The following is a 20,283-nucleotide window of genomic DNA, read 5'->3' on the forward strand; positions in this document are numbered from 1 at the left end:
TACTCCTAATGTTTTTATTTTTAAGTATCTGCTTCTTTCCTAGCTCAGGCAAACTCCACCATTGATACTATCAAACCCTTCTCAGACACCCCAGATTTTCTTACTGAAGTCTCTGTGTATGAATAGCTCTTTTTTCCTAATCTATCTACTCCACCTCAGGGATTTTTTTCAGTGAATCCACAAGCCAGATTTTGTGGCATAACACTGTAGCAGAGCTATCAGCTTTTTGCCTCTCTGCCTCTAAGTCCTAATCTTCTCATTTTACAGAAAAAAGGAGAATGGCATTTACATGTTAAGGCTTTAGCACCCAAAACTGGAATCTTCCAGGCCACTGATGATAGAGACTGTGTTTCTTCTAACTGAATGCTTCTAAAAAACACTCCTGAAAAATGTAGTGTTGGGTTTAGGAAGACGCTGCCCATGGGCAGCAGGGTAACTGCCATCTGCAGGGGACTGAACTACAGAAGACAGTGTAGTTCTTTAAAGCTCCCAAAATATACTGCTCTTTCCTGGAGCTGAAGAAGCTCCATTACGAGCAGAAAAACCCATCCCTACCAGCCCATGTGTGAACTTTCACTGCACTGTAAGTGCCAAGGTACTTCCCTCCTTCCACTGAAGGTACATGAGCTTCACACCACTTCCCAGTGCCAGAGAGCAGAAGCAGGTGCTCAGGCGATTAGACCTGACTTCACCCAGTGGTCAACTCTCAACACTACATCAGCGAAGCCTCATAATTAGCATGATGTGTTAGTTATCAGCTTTAGACCATAGCACAACACCTCCCCAGACAGAGCTTTTTGACCAGAATCAGTAACATCAAGCAACAAAACGATCCTCTTAATTCCTGCAATGGCTGCTAAGAAAAACACGATGGGCAGGTTAGGTAGAATAAAGCCCCTTCTTTCACAAGCTTACCTTTAGCTTTTGCTGAGGTGTGCACCCAGCTTCTCTTTCCTGATCAAACTTGCTGCATAGGGAATCTGCAATGACACAGAAAAAAAGCCACTGCTTTAAGCCAAGGTTTGGCTAACAAAACATCCAAGCCAGAAGCCCTGCAAATGAAAGGTTTTGTTTGCCTCCTTGAATCATTTCAGCCAACAGTGCCATAAATTAAAGGATTGAACTCCTTATAAAACTGCAAGAACGTTGAAGCAGAAATAAAAGTGTCCCAAATTAAAGCAACAGATAGATCTTTAAAATCCAATGTAAAAGATGCCTTCCGATGTTTTCTTTATATCAGTTGCTGATGGCAAGTAAAGCCACCACCCCTTCTGCTACTTGTGAGATGACAAAAATCAGTTGTCTGTAACAGAACAGGCAACACAACACCAATCTCTCCACAGCTGAAACAGCAGGTTGGGAGTACGAGACTTCATGTATTTATATCACCATAATTAGGAAGTTCATAATAGTTATCTCTGACTTGCACCAATCTAAAGGAAGCCACTAAAGTGGAACAAATAATTAAAGAAAAACAGAGAACACAGGCATATTAGGGAACACAGTTATATTTAAAAACAAAGTGGGATGATGTGCTCACTGGCTACTGGGAATACACTACAGGGCCGCTCTTTTTCAGTGCTGGGCCTCTAAAATACAACAAAACTAAATTGCTCCGAGACTTCTCCATAGCTGGGAATCCAAGTCACTACAAATTCACTATTCTTTGATGCTGCCTTTTGGAAGAACTGTTGGAGGCATTCAGATTAGGATCAGAAACTCTATGTCCCTACACTCCTAGGTGCTGCTGCACACAGAGGTGACCTGCTTCTGCCGTTAAACACTTGGGAATACATTCACAAATAACATCAAATATGTTACTGCCAGCTGACAAATAGGCTGGGCTGAAGTCAGGAGCAAGGCCTTAAGCTGCACAACCAGCAAAAGGAACAGACAGGCAAACGCACAGAGTTCAAGCAACCTGCTCCACACACCTAATCCTAATAGCATACTAGAAGCATGTGAATTTACATCCATATCCACCGACCATACACCTAACGTGCATTCTTGTACACCCCTGTTTTGGATTTAATTCTATTATGCCCACAATGTGTAAGGACATTTGTATGAATTGTGCTCAGCATGTCTCTGGGCTGGTGTAAAGCACAATATCTGCAATGACATAGAGAGATGTATCCACCCCTGCCTACCTTAATAAAGAAAAGAGCAGGAAAGGCTCAGGATGAGAGGAAAGAAAGGGGCATCTGCAGCTCAGGAACTAACCCTTTCATCTCTCAGGAAAGGAGATCAATCTGATTGAAAGCAGCAACACCAGGAAGAAGCAGTGTCTGCAAAGACGAGCTGTCTGGCTGAACGAAAGCAGAAGCCTTTCATGGGGGCATGCCACTTCCCCCACTATGCAGCCCTGGGAAAAGGGAAATCTGTGTGCACAAACTGAGAGGCCCAAACTACTGATGACCTGAAAAGACCCAGGATCCAGGTGTTTTATCTGACTGCTCTTATAGCCCCTACACTTGACAGCAGCTAAAAGGCATCATCAGGGAAGCTTGCTGCCCCAAAAAACCAGAGCTCTCCCCTCCACCAGCTCCTTGAACAGAGCTGCCTTCCAGGGCACGGTGTTTGCAAAGGCTGGAAAACTCCTCTCCAAACTGCAGCAGAGAAGAGTACACAAAGAAGCTGTTTACCTGATCACCCATTTCCACGGTTTAGATTTGAAAGGGAGCCACAAACAAACTGCCTAAATAAGCACATTTCAGCTGAGACCTGTGATGCTTCACCAACTGCTTTCTTCCTCTCTCCCACTCACAACAGCCAACAAGCAACATCGGCTTGCATGGCCGCCAATTATATAGGACATCTCCCAAGCCATACTGACCTAGATAATACAACAGGGGTACGTTCTGTCAGAAATTAACTGTTCTTAATCCACTTCTCTGCTATATTTGGCACATCAACATCTTTTCAATGTGTGTTGGTTTATCCATTCTCCTAGTAATAAATGAAACTGGGAGAGATGGGTGTTCAATAGGGAAATGACTACCTTCCTGCCGAGTTAAAACACCTACAATGTCATCTTCTACTTTTGTCACTGGAAGAGTGTTTGGTAACTCTGGTGCTGCAGTAGAATAGTATTTAGGGCTCTTCATGACAATACAGTCCGCTTTTGTGCGTCCATGGTAACTGCTGTGATGAAGATAGGATCAGCACTCAAATGAGCATGAAGATCCAATGTGTAGCCCTTAGCAAAGGGTGTACACCCCTGCCAACAATAACAGAAGTGCAGATAGTTTGGGTTTAAGTAGCAAGCAATCTGTTTCTGATGGCTAAGTCCACATTAATAGGAAATACATCGCAATGGGAGCAGATCTGTAGGGTGCAGAAGAAAGACACAGTGTCCATATGGCATTTCTCTTGGGTTTTTTTTGTCTTAGGCTAGCTCTAGTCTGGTCCTGGGTACTGATCACCTGTTAAGAGCGAGAGTACACTCCTTTGTGCATTCCTGGAACACATCCTCGTTTTCTTCATCTGGAAGCAATCCAGTTTGCAAGCTCTGAGTCTGCTCCACAACATGAACCACAGCACAAATAAGCGGACATCAAAGAAGCTTCGGCACACTATCCTCTTTTGGAGACTTCACCTTTGCATCCCATCTCTAGGTAGGGCATGCAACGATACAGCACCCTGACTGCGGTGAATGAAGAGACGGGACGCAGCTTGATGCAAGCAAATGTCGATTTATTGTACACAATCACAAGTTTATATATGTTTTCAGAAGCTGCATGCTTTAAACAGATTGGTTCTTTAAGCTAAGAATTACATACTAGGCAATCCCTGATTGGTGGTTAACTACAAAGGACACTTTCATCAATTAACAGCAAGGTGTTATTGCGACGAGCGAGGGGAAGCAAGCAGCCGACTCAATGTGAGTGATAAAGCAAGCTTCCATTTATTACGGCGCGATTATGTCTTATATACAGTTCTAGTTAATTATGCCTACTAGTCATCTGCTGATTGGTTAAGCTCTAAAGGGTTACATTTTCATACGTCCTCCTACTTGCGGTTTCTGCAGATAGCTAGCTACATTTTTTTTTTCTCTCTTGTCTACGCGAATTCCTCAGTTATTTACAACATTAGGCACAAGGTCAGTGTTTTACTCAGCTTCCTTATCAGCATGCCTCAGCACAGCTGCAAGGCCTGCTTCAGCTAACTTACGCTAACTTTGTTTCACAAAGATCTTCAAAGGAGTTATGGCCGTGGTCACACAGCCATTCTGCAACATTTCCCCCTTTTTCTCTTTGCGCAAGCAAAACTTGTGCAGTTACACGCTCGAGTAATTTTCGAATACAAGAGAGAGCACAGCTTAAACATACGAGTGCAATGATAACAATTATTACTATAAGCAACACACTTTACAACAGCCCTTTAAACTACCAGAAGACCGCCCTAATAATAGAGCACCATAACTTAGTCCATTAATTATCAGAGGTCCTCGGACACGAGTTGCAATTTTTTGTGTTCGGTTGTCAATTAATGTTGTATCTACTGCTGTTGCCAGGTCCAGGCCGAGGCTCCCTCGGGTGGCGAGTTGTAACACGGTGTCTGCCGATAAGAGTTGGTCATGTCTCCTGGAGGGGGTGTCGTGAAGGTGACAGGAGTCGCGATTGGGGTCGACGCGCTGCGGCTCCTCGCGCTCGGTTTCTCGTTTCCCGTCTGCCAACAGACGTTGGTCTTGTGGGTTCCTTGCTGACAATTTTGGCACCACACTTGACGTTGTCGACATCGGTCACGGGTATGTCCTGGCATTGATAGCAGAGGAAGTCTCGGCGCGTGGTAGTCGCTGGCTTCGGGGGTGCGGTAGCCCCAGGGGGGCGCAGAGGCGCAAGCGCTGCAAATGCCTGACTTTGGACTTGCACTAAATCTCTCCCTACTGCTTGGATTGCTTCCACTAGCAAGGCTTGCTGACCTACTGGCACCCGACTCATTCGCTCTAGCATTGTTTCTACAGAAGAATCTAAGGGCAGGGTTACTAAAATGCCTTTGGTGTAACTGTTACTATTCTCCAAAATACATTGGCGCAATAACGGCCCTTTCATAAAGTTAGGTGTATCTGGTGGGCTCACTGTGGAGGCCTGACTCATTCACTGTACTACGTAACTGACTTAATATTTTCCAATCAAAGCCTCCCAGGTTCCCTGTCTTTGGTTAGCGGCATTCATCTGATACGTTACAGGGAAAGCTTGTGGGGGGTTGACTTGATCAGCAATATCAAATATTCCCTGAGCAGCCGCTTCTTGTGCTATTTTTTGCTAATTAATGTGCGTAGAACGCACCAGTTTCTTTACTGTATTATTATTATTTTTTTTTTTTTTTTTTAGAATTTTGTATTGACTGCCCACTGCTATTTTCTTCCTCAGCAGCACTTTCGTCAAATGTGTCCCCGCCCTCTGGCCCCCCCGAGGCTACTGTGCCGGAGGGGGGGGGGGGGGGGGCGGAGGACACGAAGGGTCTATAGGTGGTGCAGTGGGCTCTATAGGTGGTACAGAGAGCACTGTTTGTGATAAAGGGGGTATTGGAATGTGATTTTCACATAGCATAATTTTTCCTGCATTAGGATCTGCGCTTGCAAGTCGGCTTGTTACTGCCGCAGCAAGGCGCTTTTCTGCTTGATATCTTTTTATACAATTAATAACTTCCCTCCAAGGTTTCATTAATTTCTTAGCAACTTTATCATCATCAATTACTAAATCCCATAAACAATCTCCATAATTACGCCATTCATCTACTTCAAATATATGCTCAGGATCTGTAAAATATCCTTTCGCTTTACCTAAAGCAATTAACCCGGCCAGATCTTTTAAAGGGCCTACTCCCGGCTTTTCTAAAAAGCATTGTAAAAGAGCGAGTGCTACCTCTTTTTCCATAGCGCGCTTAAAACAGTCCTTTTCCTTGATTAAGATGCAGCCTTTTCTCTGGGTAGACACTCACGGACGGCGAACCTTTCCTTGATTAGTCGTCGGTTCAAGCACGGATCGAGGTACGATGCCTGCATCAGTCGATCTTTGCTCCCTGGTCGCTGCTACCAGTGCTTCTCCGTCCTCGCTGTCCGGTGAAGAACAAGGATTGGGGGTCCCTGTTCGGGCGCCACTTGCGACGAGCGAGGGGAAGCAAGCAGCCGACTCAATGTGAGTGATAAAGCAAGCTTCGATTTATTACGGCGCGATTATGTCTTATATACAGTTCCAGTTAATTATGCCTACTAGTCATCTGCTGATTGGCTAAGCTCTAAGGGGTTACATTTTCATACGTCCTCCTACTTGCGGTTACAGCGGATAGCTAGCTACATATATTTTTTTCTCTCTTGTCTACGCGAATTCCTCAAAGTTATTTACAACATTAGGCACAAGGTCAGTGTTTTTCTCAGCTTCCTTATCAGCATGCCTCAGCACAGCTGCAAGGCCTGCTTCAGCTAACTTACGCTAACTTTGTTTCACAAAGATCTTTAAGGGAGTCATGGCCGTGATCACACAGCCATTCTGCAACATGTTATCTTTCCTTGGTGCCATCCTTGGCGCCATCCGTCTCCCACTCCCATATGCTCTGTATCATGTTAATTGTTGTCTAGACAAGCTCGAGCACATTCCCCTCAGCTAACTGATTGCCACGCATGGTCCTAGTTTGCAGCCCGCTCCTGCACCTGACTTCTGTCACTTGAGGAGAGAATCTTCAGTACCCCAAAGCACTACTACCTGATGTGTATCTACAGGTATTATTTAAACAATTCTCATTTCCAGAGAGCATACTTGAGACCCCAAGTCAGAACACCGTCCAGCCAAGACAGCCTTTCCAAACGCAAAGCATATTTATGCAAGAAAGGAGAGAGATGTGCAGCTGAACTGCCACTGGAAAATTACAGTCTCTGCACACATTGTGCTTTTGGATAGAACAATGCATGGGATTATCCAGAAGAAAAAGCATGCACTGAGCCTCTGACAGCCAGAGGAGGAATGGAAGTGCCCTACAGCGCGAGTCTCCGCTATTGCCCTCTGAAAGTATTTATAGCTGTGTGGGCAGAGTTCAGAGATTCATCCCTCCTGGACAGGCACATGCTCACAGCAGTGTACTGGTCTGCACAGGATGCAAGGCAACAGAGAGCCATGGCTGGAGCACACAGTCTCTCCCCAGCATATTTTTAAGTACTGGAGCACAATAATACCACAAAAAAAAAAAAAAAAAAAGACTTTGCACACAGGCAATGGCACAGGCTGGCTTGTGGCTCTCTTGTACATACACATTCATTTTTGATCAGAATTTCTGCAGATTCTAAAGGAAAAGAAGCTTTTACTTCTGTCTTTAATAGCCATTAATTCTACAAGGCATTCCTTTTCTTCAACATTTGAGTTTACTGGAGAAAGAGGCATAGCTCCATCCTATTAACCCAAGGCATACCCAGATGCACAGTCAAGATACAAGTTTTGCTCACCTGTCTTAAAAAAGCAGACAGTGGCAAATAAAATTCTGGTGAAAACAGTAATTGACAGTTCACTTTCCTGTACACAGTCAGAGATGTGTATGCTACCTTCTGCATCAAAAGGACATATCCCCAGTTTGTACCATTAAACCTGGAGAGGAACTCCACCAAAAATCAAATTAAGACAACAGAACATACAGAAGCACACCTGCAGTATCATCCCAACTGCTAAAGCACAGAAAAAATTAATGAGAAAAAAATATAAACAACTCTCTGGTTTAGGGGGCGCAAGGTAATGAAATCTGCCATGGAAGTCTGCAAAACACAGTGTAAAGAGTTCCAGAAATGCTCTTTTATCTGTTACTATCTCACATGTCAGTAGACGTGCACTTCAGCACAAGATGAAGCTCAAGAAATGCAAAAGCCATTCTGCTGAATCAATGTTTTCCATTAACATTCTTATCAGGGTCAATCAATCCAGCTGGACCACTTTAAGCAGAGAACCAAAACAGGAATCCAAATAAAACACTTTCCTATTTCCTATTTCCACTTTTGGAATATGGAGTGACATGCATGCAGTAACCAAGATCTCCGCACACAAAAATGTGGATATTCCATGTTTGTTTAGTGAATACATTAGTTGTACAAATCACCTACTTTCCATATACAACCTAAAATAGGAATTAAACCTATTGGTGCTTTTCTTAATTACAGTAGGACCCAGAGGAACATGATCTCATACCTCTGAAGATCTACCTACATTACCACATGGTAGACTTTTTTTCTTCTTTTAAACACATCTTGCAAATCTTTAAAGATCAGGGTGAAAGATAAAATCAGTTTTGCATATACATAGTTCCTGATTTATTTTATTGTCTGCCTCTGAAGAATGGAGATGATTCAAAGCAGCACAGAGTAGAAGGTCACCAAACATCAGAGCAGTTCCAGCTGGATCCAGTTCTGAGCTCTGAACATTATTATCATCAGGCTAGTGAGGAGGAATTCAGTTCATGGGAGTATAAATAAATTTTAAAAACCCAAACCAACACTTTCCACTTCAGCTAGAAAGACAAAGGAGTCTGAGTAATTCACACTTCTAACATGTCTCAAAGACCTGCTGCCTTTTACCCTTATGGAAAATGAATGAATCTAAACTACAATGGCAGGGTGACAAACACCACCTTAGCTTTTCCTGATGGATAGGTTACAACTGTGGTCAGTGCTTCCTGGGAACTTACAGACTACTTGTAAGGGACCAAGGAAATTAAGAAAAGCTAACCTGTTTGCAGGAGGCTTAAAGTTACTGCTTAATGTTCTACTCCTCTGTGGCAATGTTTTAGAGGGGCTCACAAAAACATAAAAGGATAAAAATCATCATGTTGGGAATGCTGCTTCTGATCTTTTTCTCCCACTAGGCAGCTAGGAAGAAAGCTCGTGCTTTTTTAAATTTGATCCACTAACACTGTTGCTCAGAAGACAGTATCAGAGAGATACAGAGTCTCAAACAGAACCTGACTCAGTACTTTGTTAGGCTGTCTGGGCTGTCCGGACAGATGAATTCTGGTCACGCTGGAAAGCAACTGAAAACTCTAAAGGCAAGTGAGCTCTTCTAACACCATACCACATGTGCTGTGTTAGAATATACCCCAACCTGCTCAGCAGCAATTTTTTCTCAGTAGCCCTTTCTGTACAGCTTAATAAAATAAGCCAGATGATCCATGCCTGAATCCATATGTTAAATCCATATTTTACACATGGCCTCCAAGTACATGCACTGTACTTAGCCAATATGGGAGACAGCACTGTGAAGAAGGAGGAAGAGAAAAATGCATCCAGTGATTTAAGATCCATTTTCTTGTTAAATAAGATTCTCAGCTGCTTCCTGGCACTTGGCACAAACAGGTTGCAATACTTCCTGGTAGCTGCTCCAGACACTAACTCCTTTCTCAACAGAAATTGCTGATGGCCACACAATGTCCCACTGCTCCAGCTACCTACCAAGCCAGGTTATGTCCAGAGAAGCCAACATCCATTGCAGATGATGTGACAGAACAGAACCCACCTCCCACCTTCCCAATGATCTGAGCCTTATTCCTGACTTTCAGGAAGCCATAAAATATTTTTTTTTAAAGTCCAGAGCGGAAAGAGCATTAAAATAAACCCCCATTGATTAAACACGGCTTTAACGGAGGCTTTCAAGTACCGAGCCCGTGCCGTCGCCCGCAGGCGCTGGCGGTGCACTGCCGGCTGGGGAGCAGCAGAGGGCTCCCGCAGCCCGCGCCAGCGCCCCCCCCGAGCTGCCACCCCACTGCGCGGCGATTCATCATCACCTGCATCGCAGTTTCACAAAGTTACCCAAAAACCGGGAGAAAAAAAGCGTGACATTCAGTGCTCGGTACCGGCTAGGCACTAAGCAGTACCATCAAGTAGTCCTTTCCATGTAACAGTCAGGTTACAGCGGGACTTGGCACTACAAAGTTTTAAAACATAATTATGTTTGGTTTTTTCATGCTTAGCTTCAGCATGTTGTATTTCAGATATTTCTGACATATCAAACACACCCAAGCAGTTTATTTTAAAGTCTGACTACTCAGTTATGCAGCTTGAAGAATTCCAGTTCAGGGTGAGCAAAACCATCATTCTGGCAAAACCTGCCTCTGGTACCCATTGTTATAGAGATGCCTTCATGACCACGCTCAAGTCTTCAGAAAGGACTAATTTAAATTGTATAATCCTTAAGTGGTGAGAGGAGCCAAAGAAAACTGACTCTGTGCATTTATATTGTTTGTAAAATTAAAAAAAAAAAAAGCAATTAAGCCAAGTCCTACTATTGAGTGTAATGCTACAGAAGTATATACCTATGAAGCTGTAAGTAAAGTTAAGATTTAAGTATGCATCAAACATTTCTGCTTTTCTCTCTGCGCTTCCATGTTAACAAAATTAGGTGTGGGCAGCTATGCTAAAACAATAGTATAGAGTCCCAGGCACGTAGAGAGCTTTATGGCAGGTGCTGCAGGCCACGATGCCTGTGAAGGACCTTGAAGGCTAAAGAAGAAAGAAAGTAAGATAAGGTTGGCTGAACACCTGGAAGAGAAACGGGATATGAAGCAAGGCTGGAGTGGATGCATGATGCCACATCTCGGTGGCTGGCTGAGAACATGAAACTCACAAAGAAGGAAGAGAGAAAAAAAAATGCAAGAAGTTCAGTGTGTTTGTAGCTTAGTAATTAACCAATTATATGTAGCCAAGAAGTGTGTGAACAGTATTGATTAACCAATGATATTTTAGTATGTTGCGCGTGAACAGCAAACAAGGATATATAAGCGTGGGTTTTGGTCTAATAAAGGGTCTTCTGGTTAGATTCAAGAGTCCATGTCTTCATCTACTCACAGGTACATACAAAACAACACAACCTGCCCCTGCTAAAAACAAATCAACAACAACAACAAAAAAACCAAACCACAAGTCACCATGCTTTTTGTGTATTCTGCACCAAAAGCTTTAATTCATCCATGTGATAACCCAAGTAGGACAAGAATTCTATCGTTAGCACATTCAGCTCATTAACATTAATTCTAGATCTAACCATACTTTAATTCATTCATGTGAATATATCTTGTAACTGCAGGGATTATCACATCAGAAGTGCTGACTCCATTTCAGTTATCAACAAAAACATCACTGAAGATTCCTGCACCCATCTTAAACAAACACACTTGTTATTTGCAGCAGTTTCTCAGTTCTTCATATGCAAACATCCTTTTATCATGTCTCACTGATACACAACCTGCCTCACAGTATACTCAGGGATACCCAAATGTGAGCATAAAGACTTACTGATGATTTGCCAACATTTCTATTAGTAATAATTAAACTCAGGAAGCCACAGCCAGTGAAGAAGTCCTGAATTGTTGGTGCAGTACATTAAATGTTGAAATTATTCTCTGTAAGTACATTCAGGCAGCTCTGTTCAATTATTAAATGACTATCAGTCTTTCTGTAGCCTGCATCAGTAAGTGAAAAGGGTGTGAATTACATGATCATGTTTCTTTTCCTGCCCAAGAAAAAGCACTACACTGAACCTTGTGATTTCTCCACTTCTTGTAAATCAGAAAAACCACCACAGCTGGCTTGCTGGCAGTTTGGGATATCCAGTTGCAGAAACAACTTTACAACTGGGCCACAAAGTGAATGGCAGAGATGATCCATTCTCCCCCTGGGAGGGAGAGTTAGTGAGCTCCAGGTTCAGCTGACACAAGAAAAAGGCTGAACTGGGATCACAAACTTTGTGCTTGAATGTGCTTTGCAGTAGGAATCAGGTCACCTGCCTCAAGTCCAAAGCAGCAGGGGAAGTACTTTTCAGGATGGCATCCTAATCACCACCATCTGTGTCAACGCAATTCACAGATCAAGCCAAACTCCTTGTCTATCATCGGGAGACAAATGGGAACACAGCAACAACTGGACACATTAAAGGAAAAGAGTGGAGACCAGCAGCAAAAACTCTCCAAAGATGTTCTGGACTTGAAATTCCTCCATAAACAATTTTCTTCAAGCACCCTCCATCTCTCATTGAAATCTCCAAAGTCAGCAGGAACAGGCAGCAGGAACGTTCGGCAGCTCTAAAAATAAGGCCGCTCCTAAATGCCTCTAAACAAAGGTGCACAAGTTTGACGATCCTGGCCTTCAGCTTTATTTTTATGTCCTAACCCATCAATTAGAAAATGACAGTACCAGAAGGCTGGACAATGCCTTCTCTACACCAGGGTCTATGACAAGCACAAGGAAAATTTAGATGCTTGAGCACAGGGCCGATTCAGTTACATGGGGTATTTGGCAAGCCTGCCTGCCTCAAAAAAACCCTGTTGAATAACATCAGGCTGATCACAGAAAAAGCACCAGCAAAACAAGCATTAGCTGATAGCAGCTCATAGCTTCCCATTTGTTACAATGCCCTGCTCTTAAAACCACGCCAAGCAAGACCTGAGTAAAGAAACAGCTTCACATACTCCACTCCCCACTTGTACTGGATTAAGTATGTCAAGTTTTCAAAAGAGCACAGTTGTATGCAGTGATCTAGAGCTGCACTTGATATGGAGAAATAGTGTGAAATGGGGACAATGGACATCGATTGTGATTGTATATGTCTGCTCAAGGAATGTGGGTATGGTGACTAGTCATGGGTGCGGTGTCTGGTCACATAGGCACACAGCTCTGAGGAGACACCTACAGTTTTGAGGAGACGCCTGCCCCTCTTCTTCTAACAAAGGGGCTATTTAAAAAAGAATGAGAAAAGGATGAGAGATATTCCAATGCTATCTAGAGGGAGGGAGTGCTAAGTCTCCTTGCTGGATAAGATGGGATGGTCACAAAGACATGAATCACCACTCCTCGCTGGAGAAGATCAGATGGTCATGGATGGTCACAAGAACATGAATCTCTACAAACCTGCAAGACCACCACATTCCAGGAAACGGACTGATAAGCTAATTAACATACGAAGCGGAGTTTAGGTAACGAATATGTATAGGCTAATGTGAGATGGTTCCTCACTTCGGGTATGCACGCTTGTGGAGGAGCGATCCCCCGTGCATCTGCGCGCAATAAACATACCTACTTTATAACTTTCGAGTTACAGAGTCTAATTCCGCACATCAGTTTTGGCGAGCCAGGCAGGAGGATTTCTGCTCGGCTGAGGGACCAGCTGCGGAGCGGACGCTCCTAGGCGCGCCCCGGGAGGTTTCCTCGGAGGAGCCTCCTCTTCTCAGCTGTTCCCCCGGGAGCAGAAGAGAAACCCCTGGATCCGCGGATAAAACGGTATGTTTAGTAACGGGGCGGCTGGTGAGACGCACGGAGACGTCCGGCGCGCAGCGTAGTCCCCAGGAGGAAAGGTACCTTGGGAGGGGGTTTGCTGACCAAGGGGTGGCCGCTAGCGATCTTGAGGGCAGATCGAGCAAACCCGAGGTTACTGCCATTCCTAAAAGCCCGGAGGCCTCGTGGCGGAAAGCGGGGGGCGGGACGGAATAAGGCGGAATCTCACAGGAACAAGAGGGACCTCACAGCAAAAGTAAAAGGGAAACTTTTGCGTAGGAAAAAGAAAAAGGGGGAAGCTAAAAACTTCCATTAAGTTGTCTTAAGAATTGGGGAATTCCTAGAATGTAACAACTGAAATAGCGCTCTGTGTCTTGTTTGTTCTATGTGTTGTCTTGTTACATGTTCAAAACTTGGAGTTATGAAATGTATGTTGAAAAATAATAATATTCTGGTAATCCGTGGCAAATAGCGGAAAACTTAACACTCTGCTTAAGACCAGGAAAAATTTGGGTTTTTGTTTGTTGTTTGTTTTTTGGCAATTGTTCATTGAAATGCATACTTTGTGAACTGTCAGTGTTCCTACAAGTTGTACATAAGTGCACGGTACCGTATAACATACTGCTTGTGTGACTGAGGGCTGCCCGGAGAGTGTGAATGGTGTGATTGAGATGTGCATTTTGATTTTCCATGTATAGCTTAATTATTTTGATTGAGTGTGAGTGCAAGAGTGCTTGAGACAGGCGTTTGAGTGCAATACGAGTAAGGAGCTCTATCCGCGTTTCCGACCTTGGGTGGCTAAGGCGGACGGAGAAAACAAAGTAATTAAAATTGTAAAATGGGAAATGGAAGGAGTAAGCCCTGTGAAAAATCGCCCTTAGGTTGTATATTAAAACATCGGAGTGATATCGTAGGACATGGTGGTACCGAAAATAGAAGGAAATGGATTAAATATTGTAATCAGTGGTGGCCTTTGTATAAATTGGAGTGATGCGAAATGGCCTCAGGAGGGAGGAACGTTAGATTATAACACTCTCCTGCAATTAATGTTGTTTCTGAGGAGAGAGGGAAAATGGGACAAAGTATCATATGCAGACATGTTCTTCGTCCTCCAGGACAAACCCGAGTGGCAAAAGGACTGTGGATTAGTACCCCCTCGGGATCCTATGGTACTAGCACTAGAAAGAGTGCGGGATTAACATCACCTGATCTTTGATTATGGCTCTAGAAAAGGATGGGAAAAAACCTGAGACCTAAACTAGAAAGATGTTCTTGTTGAAATTTTTGTGTTTAAAAGCTCAGGTTGTGGTTCCTTCTGTGGAGCAACCAGAATGAAACACGTTGTAAGATATAAAAACTTGTACTGATGTATGTAAAACCTGAGGCAGGTGTGTGTGTGTGGAGAATCAAAGACCTTGTGAGAGTGTTGGGGTGAGTTTGTACAAACCACCGTACCCCCTCGAAGGTGCGACTGAGTCATGCTGGATGCATGGCAGGGTGTTTGCTATTTGCCTGCGAAGGCTGATATGTAATAACACAGATTTAAAGCAACAAGTAGCAGATTTGCATTCAGGGTAAGAAAGAGTTAAAACAGAACTGCTGCTGCAGAGGCAGGCTTGTGTAACCTGCAGAGCAGGAACAGCATCTCCTGCCCCGAATCCTTCTGATGGTGGGGAGGAGGAGGTTGCTATTGCTGACGATTGAGCAGAAGGACCTGACAATGTCACCCCAATTGCTGCAGCACTTGCAGTACAACAGGACCGTAAGGGCCTCTCTAGGGCAGGGAATGGGTCTGAGGAGAATAAAGGTGAATGGGAAATTTAGAGGTTTGAAAGTTGGTTGTGAAAGATTTGTCAGGATGATCTAATAGGACTAGATAAAGGTTCGAGTTACTAAGTAAGCGTGATATAGAAAAGTTGATAGAAGGAACAGGGAACGTGTACAAGAAGGTAAGAGAAGAAGAGCTGGGTCGTGCTAAACTGGCAGAGACAGGAGGAATGTCAGGCAGAAGTGACAGAGTGAATCCCGCTCCTATGGGATCGGATCACTGTGCATATTGTAGGGAAAGTGGACACTGGAAGCGAGATCGCCCTAAGCTAAAGAACCAGCAAGGGGTTCTGGTGAACTAGGGACTAGGAAAAATGAGGTGGAATTTTAGTGAATACAAAACCAACTTATTTGTTAAACTTCAGTAAAAAAAAAAAAAAAAAAAAATTTAAAAAAATTACAGCTGTGGGAGCTGCTGGCCACCAGGAAAACATCCTGAAACCTTTAAAGTACAAACTAAGAAAACAAATAAGAATGCCAAATTCACCAAAATCTTTGTTGGGATGAGATTTATTAGAACAACTAGACGTTTAAAGAAGGGGAAATGAAATTAAAAGTTAAAAATGATCAAGTAATTGAAATATTGAGCTTATCTTTAATTCAACAGAAAAGAGGAAAAGAGGACCTCCCTGAAGTAAAAGAAATTTTTAACCAGGTGTATCTGAAAATAAATTCCAGGAAAGGTGAAAAATGCTTTACCTGTTACAGTAAAAATGATAAAGGCGGAGGCTTGCCCAGTTCAGATAAAAACAATATCCCTTGGTCAGCAAGGCTGTGGGGATATTGGCAGAAAAAGTGAAATAAAATACACTCTGTAGTAGATCTACTAATGTAAATCTGTGTGTTTTGCCATGACAGTGACTTGTTATGGGATGTGCAGATGAAACTCTGCATTGACAATGAAGTACAAGGAATAAGGTTGGTCAGGTGCCTCCTACCATAGTCAAGGGCAAGACTGGGTTGGCCTCTGTGTTTGCCACCAAGAAGAATCTTGAGCTCCGCTGTTGGCTGCAACCCAGTAGGCGTTGAGCGGTGGGAACATATGCCATGCCAGACCTTGATGTGAGGAATGGCCCACTCTGAGGCACCGATTTGGAAATTGGAAACGACCTGGCTAACCATGAGGTCAGACAAGTAACAGAGGAGGTAAGAAATGAGGGATTATCCTTAATACCAGGCGATAAAATTCAAACTGTAAGTACAGATCAAGAGCCAAACTATTCTAAAGAAAACTTCAAGGTAATTCAGGACATGAACGATAAAATAAAATTAAGTAAGTGGACTTATTTAAGGGATGGTCGTATGGTGGTACCATCCAATTTAATATGGACCACAGCCCTATTATTAATAAGACGCATTGGGGAGCTGATGCTTTATATAAAAGTCTAAATCAGAAATTGATAGGGCAAAACTTGTATACTGTAATAAAACAGGTGACTCAGCAATGTGAAATGTGTTTATGCAATAATCCCAATAAAGCAAATAAAATAAAACTAGGGAACATTAGTAGAGGAAATGTTCCAGGGCAACATTGGCAGATTGATTTCTCAGAACTTCCTAGAAAAGGGGGGTATCGATATTTATTGGTACTAACAGATACCTTTTCAGGTTGGCCAGAAGCCTTCCCGTGCAGAACTGCTAAAGCCCGGGAAGTGACCAAAATACTGCTCCAAGAGATAATACCTAGGTTTGGAGTCCCAGCGGTAATGTCCTCGGATAGAGGACCACATTTTGTGTCCAGAATAGTGCAACAGATCAGCCACCATCTAGGAGTAGATTGGCAATTACATACCCCATACCGACCACAATCGAGTGGCCAGGTGGAAAAGATGAATCATCTAATCAAACAACAGATTGTCAAGTTAGGTCAAGAAACAAATCTAACTTGGCCCCAGTCTTTGCCATTAGCTCTTACACGAATTCGAACTAGACCAAGAGCAAAAGAGGGGCTTAGCCCATTTGAAATTTTGTATGGACGACCCTATGGGGTACAAAAGGGGATGTCTTCACAGATTGGTGAAGAAACAATGACTTCCTATATGGTGGCACTAAACAAACAATTAATAAGAATTGAGAAGCATGTGATGGGAACACGCAGTAGGGGTCTGGATGGACCTGTTCACGATATACGACCAGGGGACTATGTATACGTTAAGCGTTTTACAGATAAAACCCTGGAACCACAGTGGACTGGACCTTTTTCAACTCCTACTCACCACCTACACTGCAATCAAGGTTGAGGGACAGAATTCTTGGATTCACCATACCCGGATCAAGAAAGCCCCTGCAACTTCGTGGAAAGTAACCCCAAATAAAAAAGAACTGAAACTCAAATTTACTCGGACAAATGGGAACAATGTGGGTGGCAAGTAAGTGAACCTGAGCGGTTGTGGATCCACCATATGGGAAGGGCACCACAACAAACAATATAGAACAAAGGAGTCTGGGACTGAGCCAGTGGCCAGTCTTGCCCAATTTGTTATCAGTAAGCCCCAACTCAAACAAAGATATTTTTGATCAAAACAGATTTTATATGTATATTATGAGGAACGTTTAGATTCTTAAAATGATCAATAGTGGGTTTAGACCATTTGTGGTTTTTTGTACCCTCTTCTCTTGCCTACAACCAAGAGCCTGATAACTGGCCTTGGAATCATGCCCAGAAAAAACACACTGGAATAATGGGAAAGGTGGACTCAAAGACGAAACTAGCTATGGTGTTTTTTTCTGAAAATGAGGTGTACCAAAGGAATCAATGGGATCAGGAGGATGTACACAAATTCAACCGATTATGGGGAAAATTAGGAGATAGGATAAAAGTAGGGTGTCAAACATATAATGAAAAGGATAACACCAAGATTTCGGGAAACACCCTGATTAATGTCAGAAAGGTAGATAAGGAATTTACCCTTCTAAATACAACCATGTGCTTTAATTCACAGGAATGTTGGCACAATTTTACCTTAACCAAGCCCATCTTTATAATATGCCTAGGAAAATATCCTTTTGAACATAGAACATGGGCCAGAAAGACAGGCAACAAGTGGCAAACAGTAGATTTAGAATCTTGTATTATGCGAGAGCAGCAGGGCTTCCTCTGTGAAAGCAATACTATAATGGCCCAGGATACTTGTTTAGATACAGATCAGAAAATATGTCATTTCGAGGCCAGACCAAATGCAAACTTGAAAACAGTAATTATATATGCAGGGAAGGAATGTGCGTGTTTGAGAACTAAGTGTAACACAATAGCTGTAGATGGGGAGGTAAAGGAGACCACACAATATTCAAATTGCTGTATTTGTAATTTTACTACTATCACAGGATGCGATTTTAGTCACTCAGCCCCAGTAGTGTCTCATCAATTCTTAAAATCCAACTTTACCCTATCACAGATGATAATTCCTACCCCCATAGGACTAAATATAAGCAGTATAAAAGAACTATTAAAACATGCAGATTTACAACGTATACTGGAAGAAACCAAAAAAAGGGACACAAAACTCTTCTTATGATCCATCATGATGTAGAGGGGATCAAGAAAGCTTTAAAAAGGTAGAACAGGATGGAAACCATAATTGGTGGGATACTCTTTTTGGCTGGTCACCTTCTGCAACAGGAATTCTTAACACTATGGTACACCCCATTGTGATCTTATTGATCAGTTCAGGAATTTCCTTAATACTAACCATTATGTTATATTTGTGGGTTTGGACAATGTTTAAAAGGGTAACGCTTATGTATGATGCTTTATATCATTCAAGAAGACTGCTTAAGTAAAAGAATTTACTTAGTTTGATAGAAAAGGGGGGATTGATATGGAGAAATAGTGTGAAATGGGGACAATGGACACCGACTGTGATTGTATATGTCTACTCAGGAATGTGGGTATGGTGACTAGTCATGGGTGCGGTGTCTGGTCACATAGGCACACAGCTCTGAGGAGACAACTACAGTTTTTGAGGAGACAACTGCCCCTCTTCCTCTAACAAAGGGGAGACGGGGAGACGCCTGCCCTTCTTCCTCTAACAAAGGGGCTATTTAAAAAAGAATGAGAAAAGGATGAGAGCCATTCCAATGCTATCTAGAGGGAGGGAGTGCTAAGTCTCCTTGCTGGAGAAGATGGGATGGTCACAAGGACATGAATCACCACTCCTTGCTGGAGAAGATCAGATGGTCACAAGAACATGAATCTCTACAAACCTGCAAGACCACCACATTCCAGGAAACGGACTGATAAGCTAATTAATAAGCTAATTAACATACGAAGCGGGGTTTAGGTAACGAATATGTATAGGCGTTAATTGAATATTCATTTGTTTCATTGTATAAATGTGGGATGGTTCGTCACTTCGGGCATGCACGCTTGTGGAGGAGCGATCCCCCGTGCATCTGCGCGCAATAAACATACCTACTTTATAACTTTCGAGTTATAGAGTCTAATTCCGCACATCACACTAACACGCACACGTGCATTCAAAATCCCTCTTGATTTTAAAATAACAAGCGAGAGACCAAACAGCAACGTGTGCCTGCACTGAACTGTGTTTTGGCAACTTGATCCTTTACTGCCGAGTTAAACACTTCTTCTAGTGGCTGCAATTTGAAAAAGACACATCCTAAGGTTTATTTGCCAGTGAGAAGATGGCCTCGCACAGATTCCTTACTGAGGGCTGAAATGCACCCCCCTTGGCAACTCACTTAAGGTTTACTGATTCAGTCCTCACAATTCTCTCTGAAGAAGCACTTCTCTGTGTTGAGTCAACACATTTAGTTTAGCTGAAACATGAAGATCCATCTGGTTACTGTATGAAAGTAAATCTCCAGGTAATTAGACCCTAAACCAGCTGAGAACTGCATGCTTACGTTTTGCGAAGTATAAGGTAATATGACCTCTGTAACAGTACATCCACATGGCTCACAAAGAAAAAGTTTGAGGAGTGCATTTAAAAAACATAAAGCAACAGCTAATAACATTTTCAGCAGAGAAGGCAAACTTACAATTTGTAGCTGCTGTACCATTTCTTCTCTGTATGCCAGTTCCCGCTTCATCTGATCTTGAAAATTGTCTATAAGAGGGAGGAAAAAAAAGTCGATGCAGTAATTAAAACAGAGACCACACAGCAGGATTCATATAAATCAAATTAAATCAAACCAAATCACTACTGAGGAACCATGAAGCACTGCAAAGCCCTTCACCCAAATAAAGCACGTGC

General features: G+C 42.9%; 1 protein-coding gene across 1 annotated transcript in view; it reads right to left on the minus strand.

Moving 5' to 3' along the window:
- Nucleotides 1-395: 395 nt before the first annotated feature.
- Nucleotides 396-20,283, minus strand: part of LOC121080497 (SKI family transcriptional corepressor 2-like) — a 36,598-nt gene continuing 16,710 nt past the window's right edge. Inside the window, 2 exon segments of the mRNA XM_040578539.1 lie at nt 396-980; nt 20,069-20,136. Of these exon segments, the coding sequence (XP_040434473.1) occupies nt 918-980; nt 20,069-20,136 (131 nt within the window). The 3' untranslated portion in view covers nt 396-917.

This window comes from Falco naumanni, chromosome W (genome assembly GCF_017639655.2).
Source record: "Falco naumanni isolate bFalNau1 chromosome W, bFalNau1.pat, whole genome shotgun sequence".
Lineage (NCBI taxonomy): Eukaryota > Metazoa > Chordata > Aves > Falconiformes > Falconidae > Falco > Falco naumanni.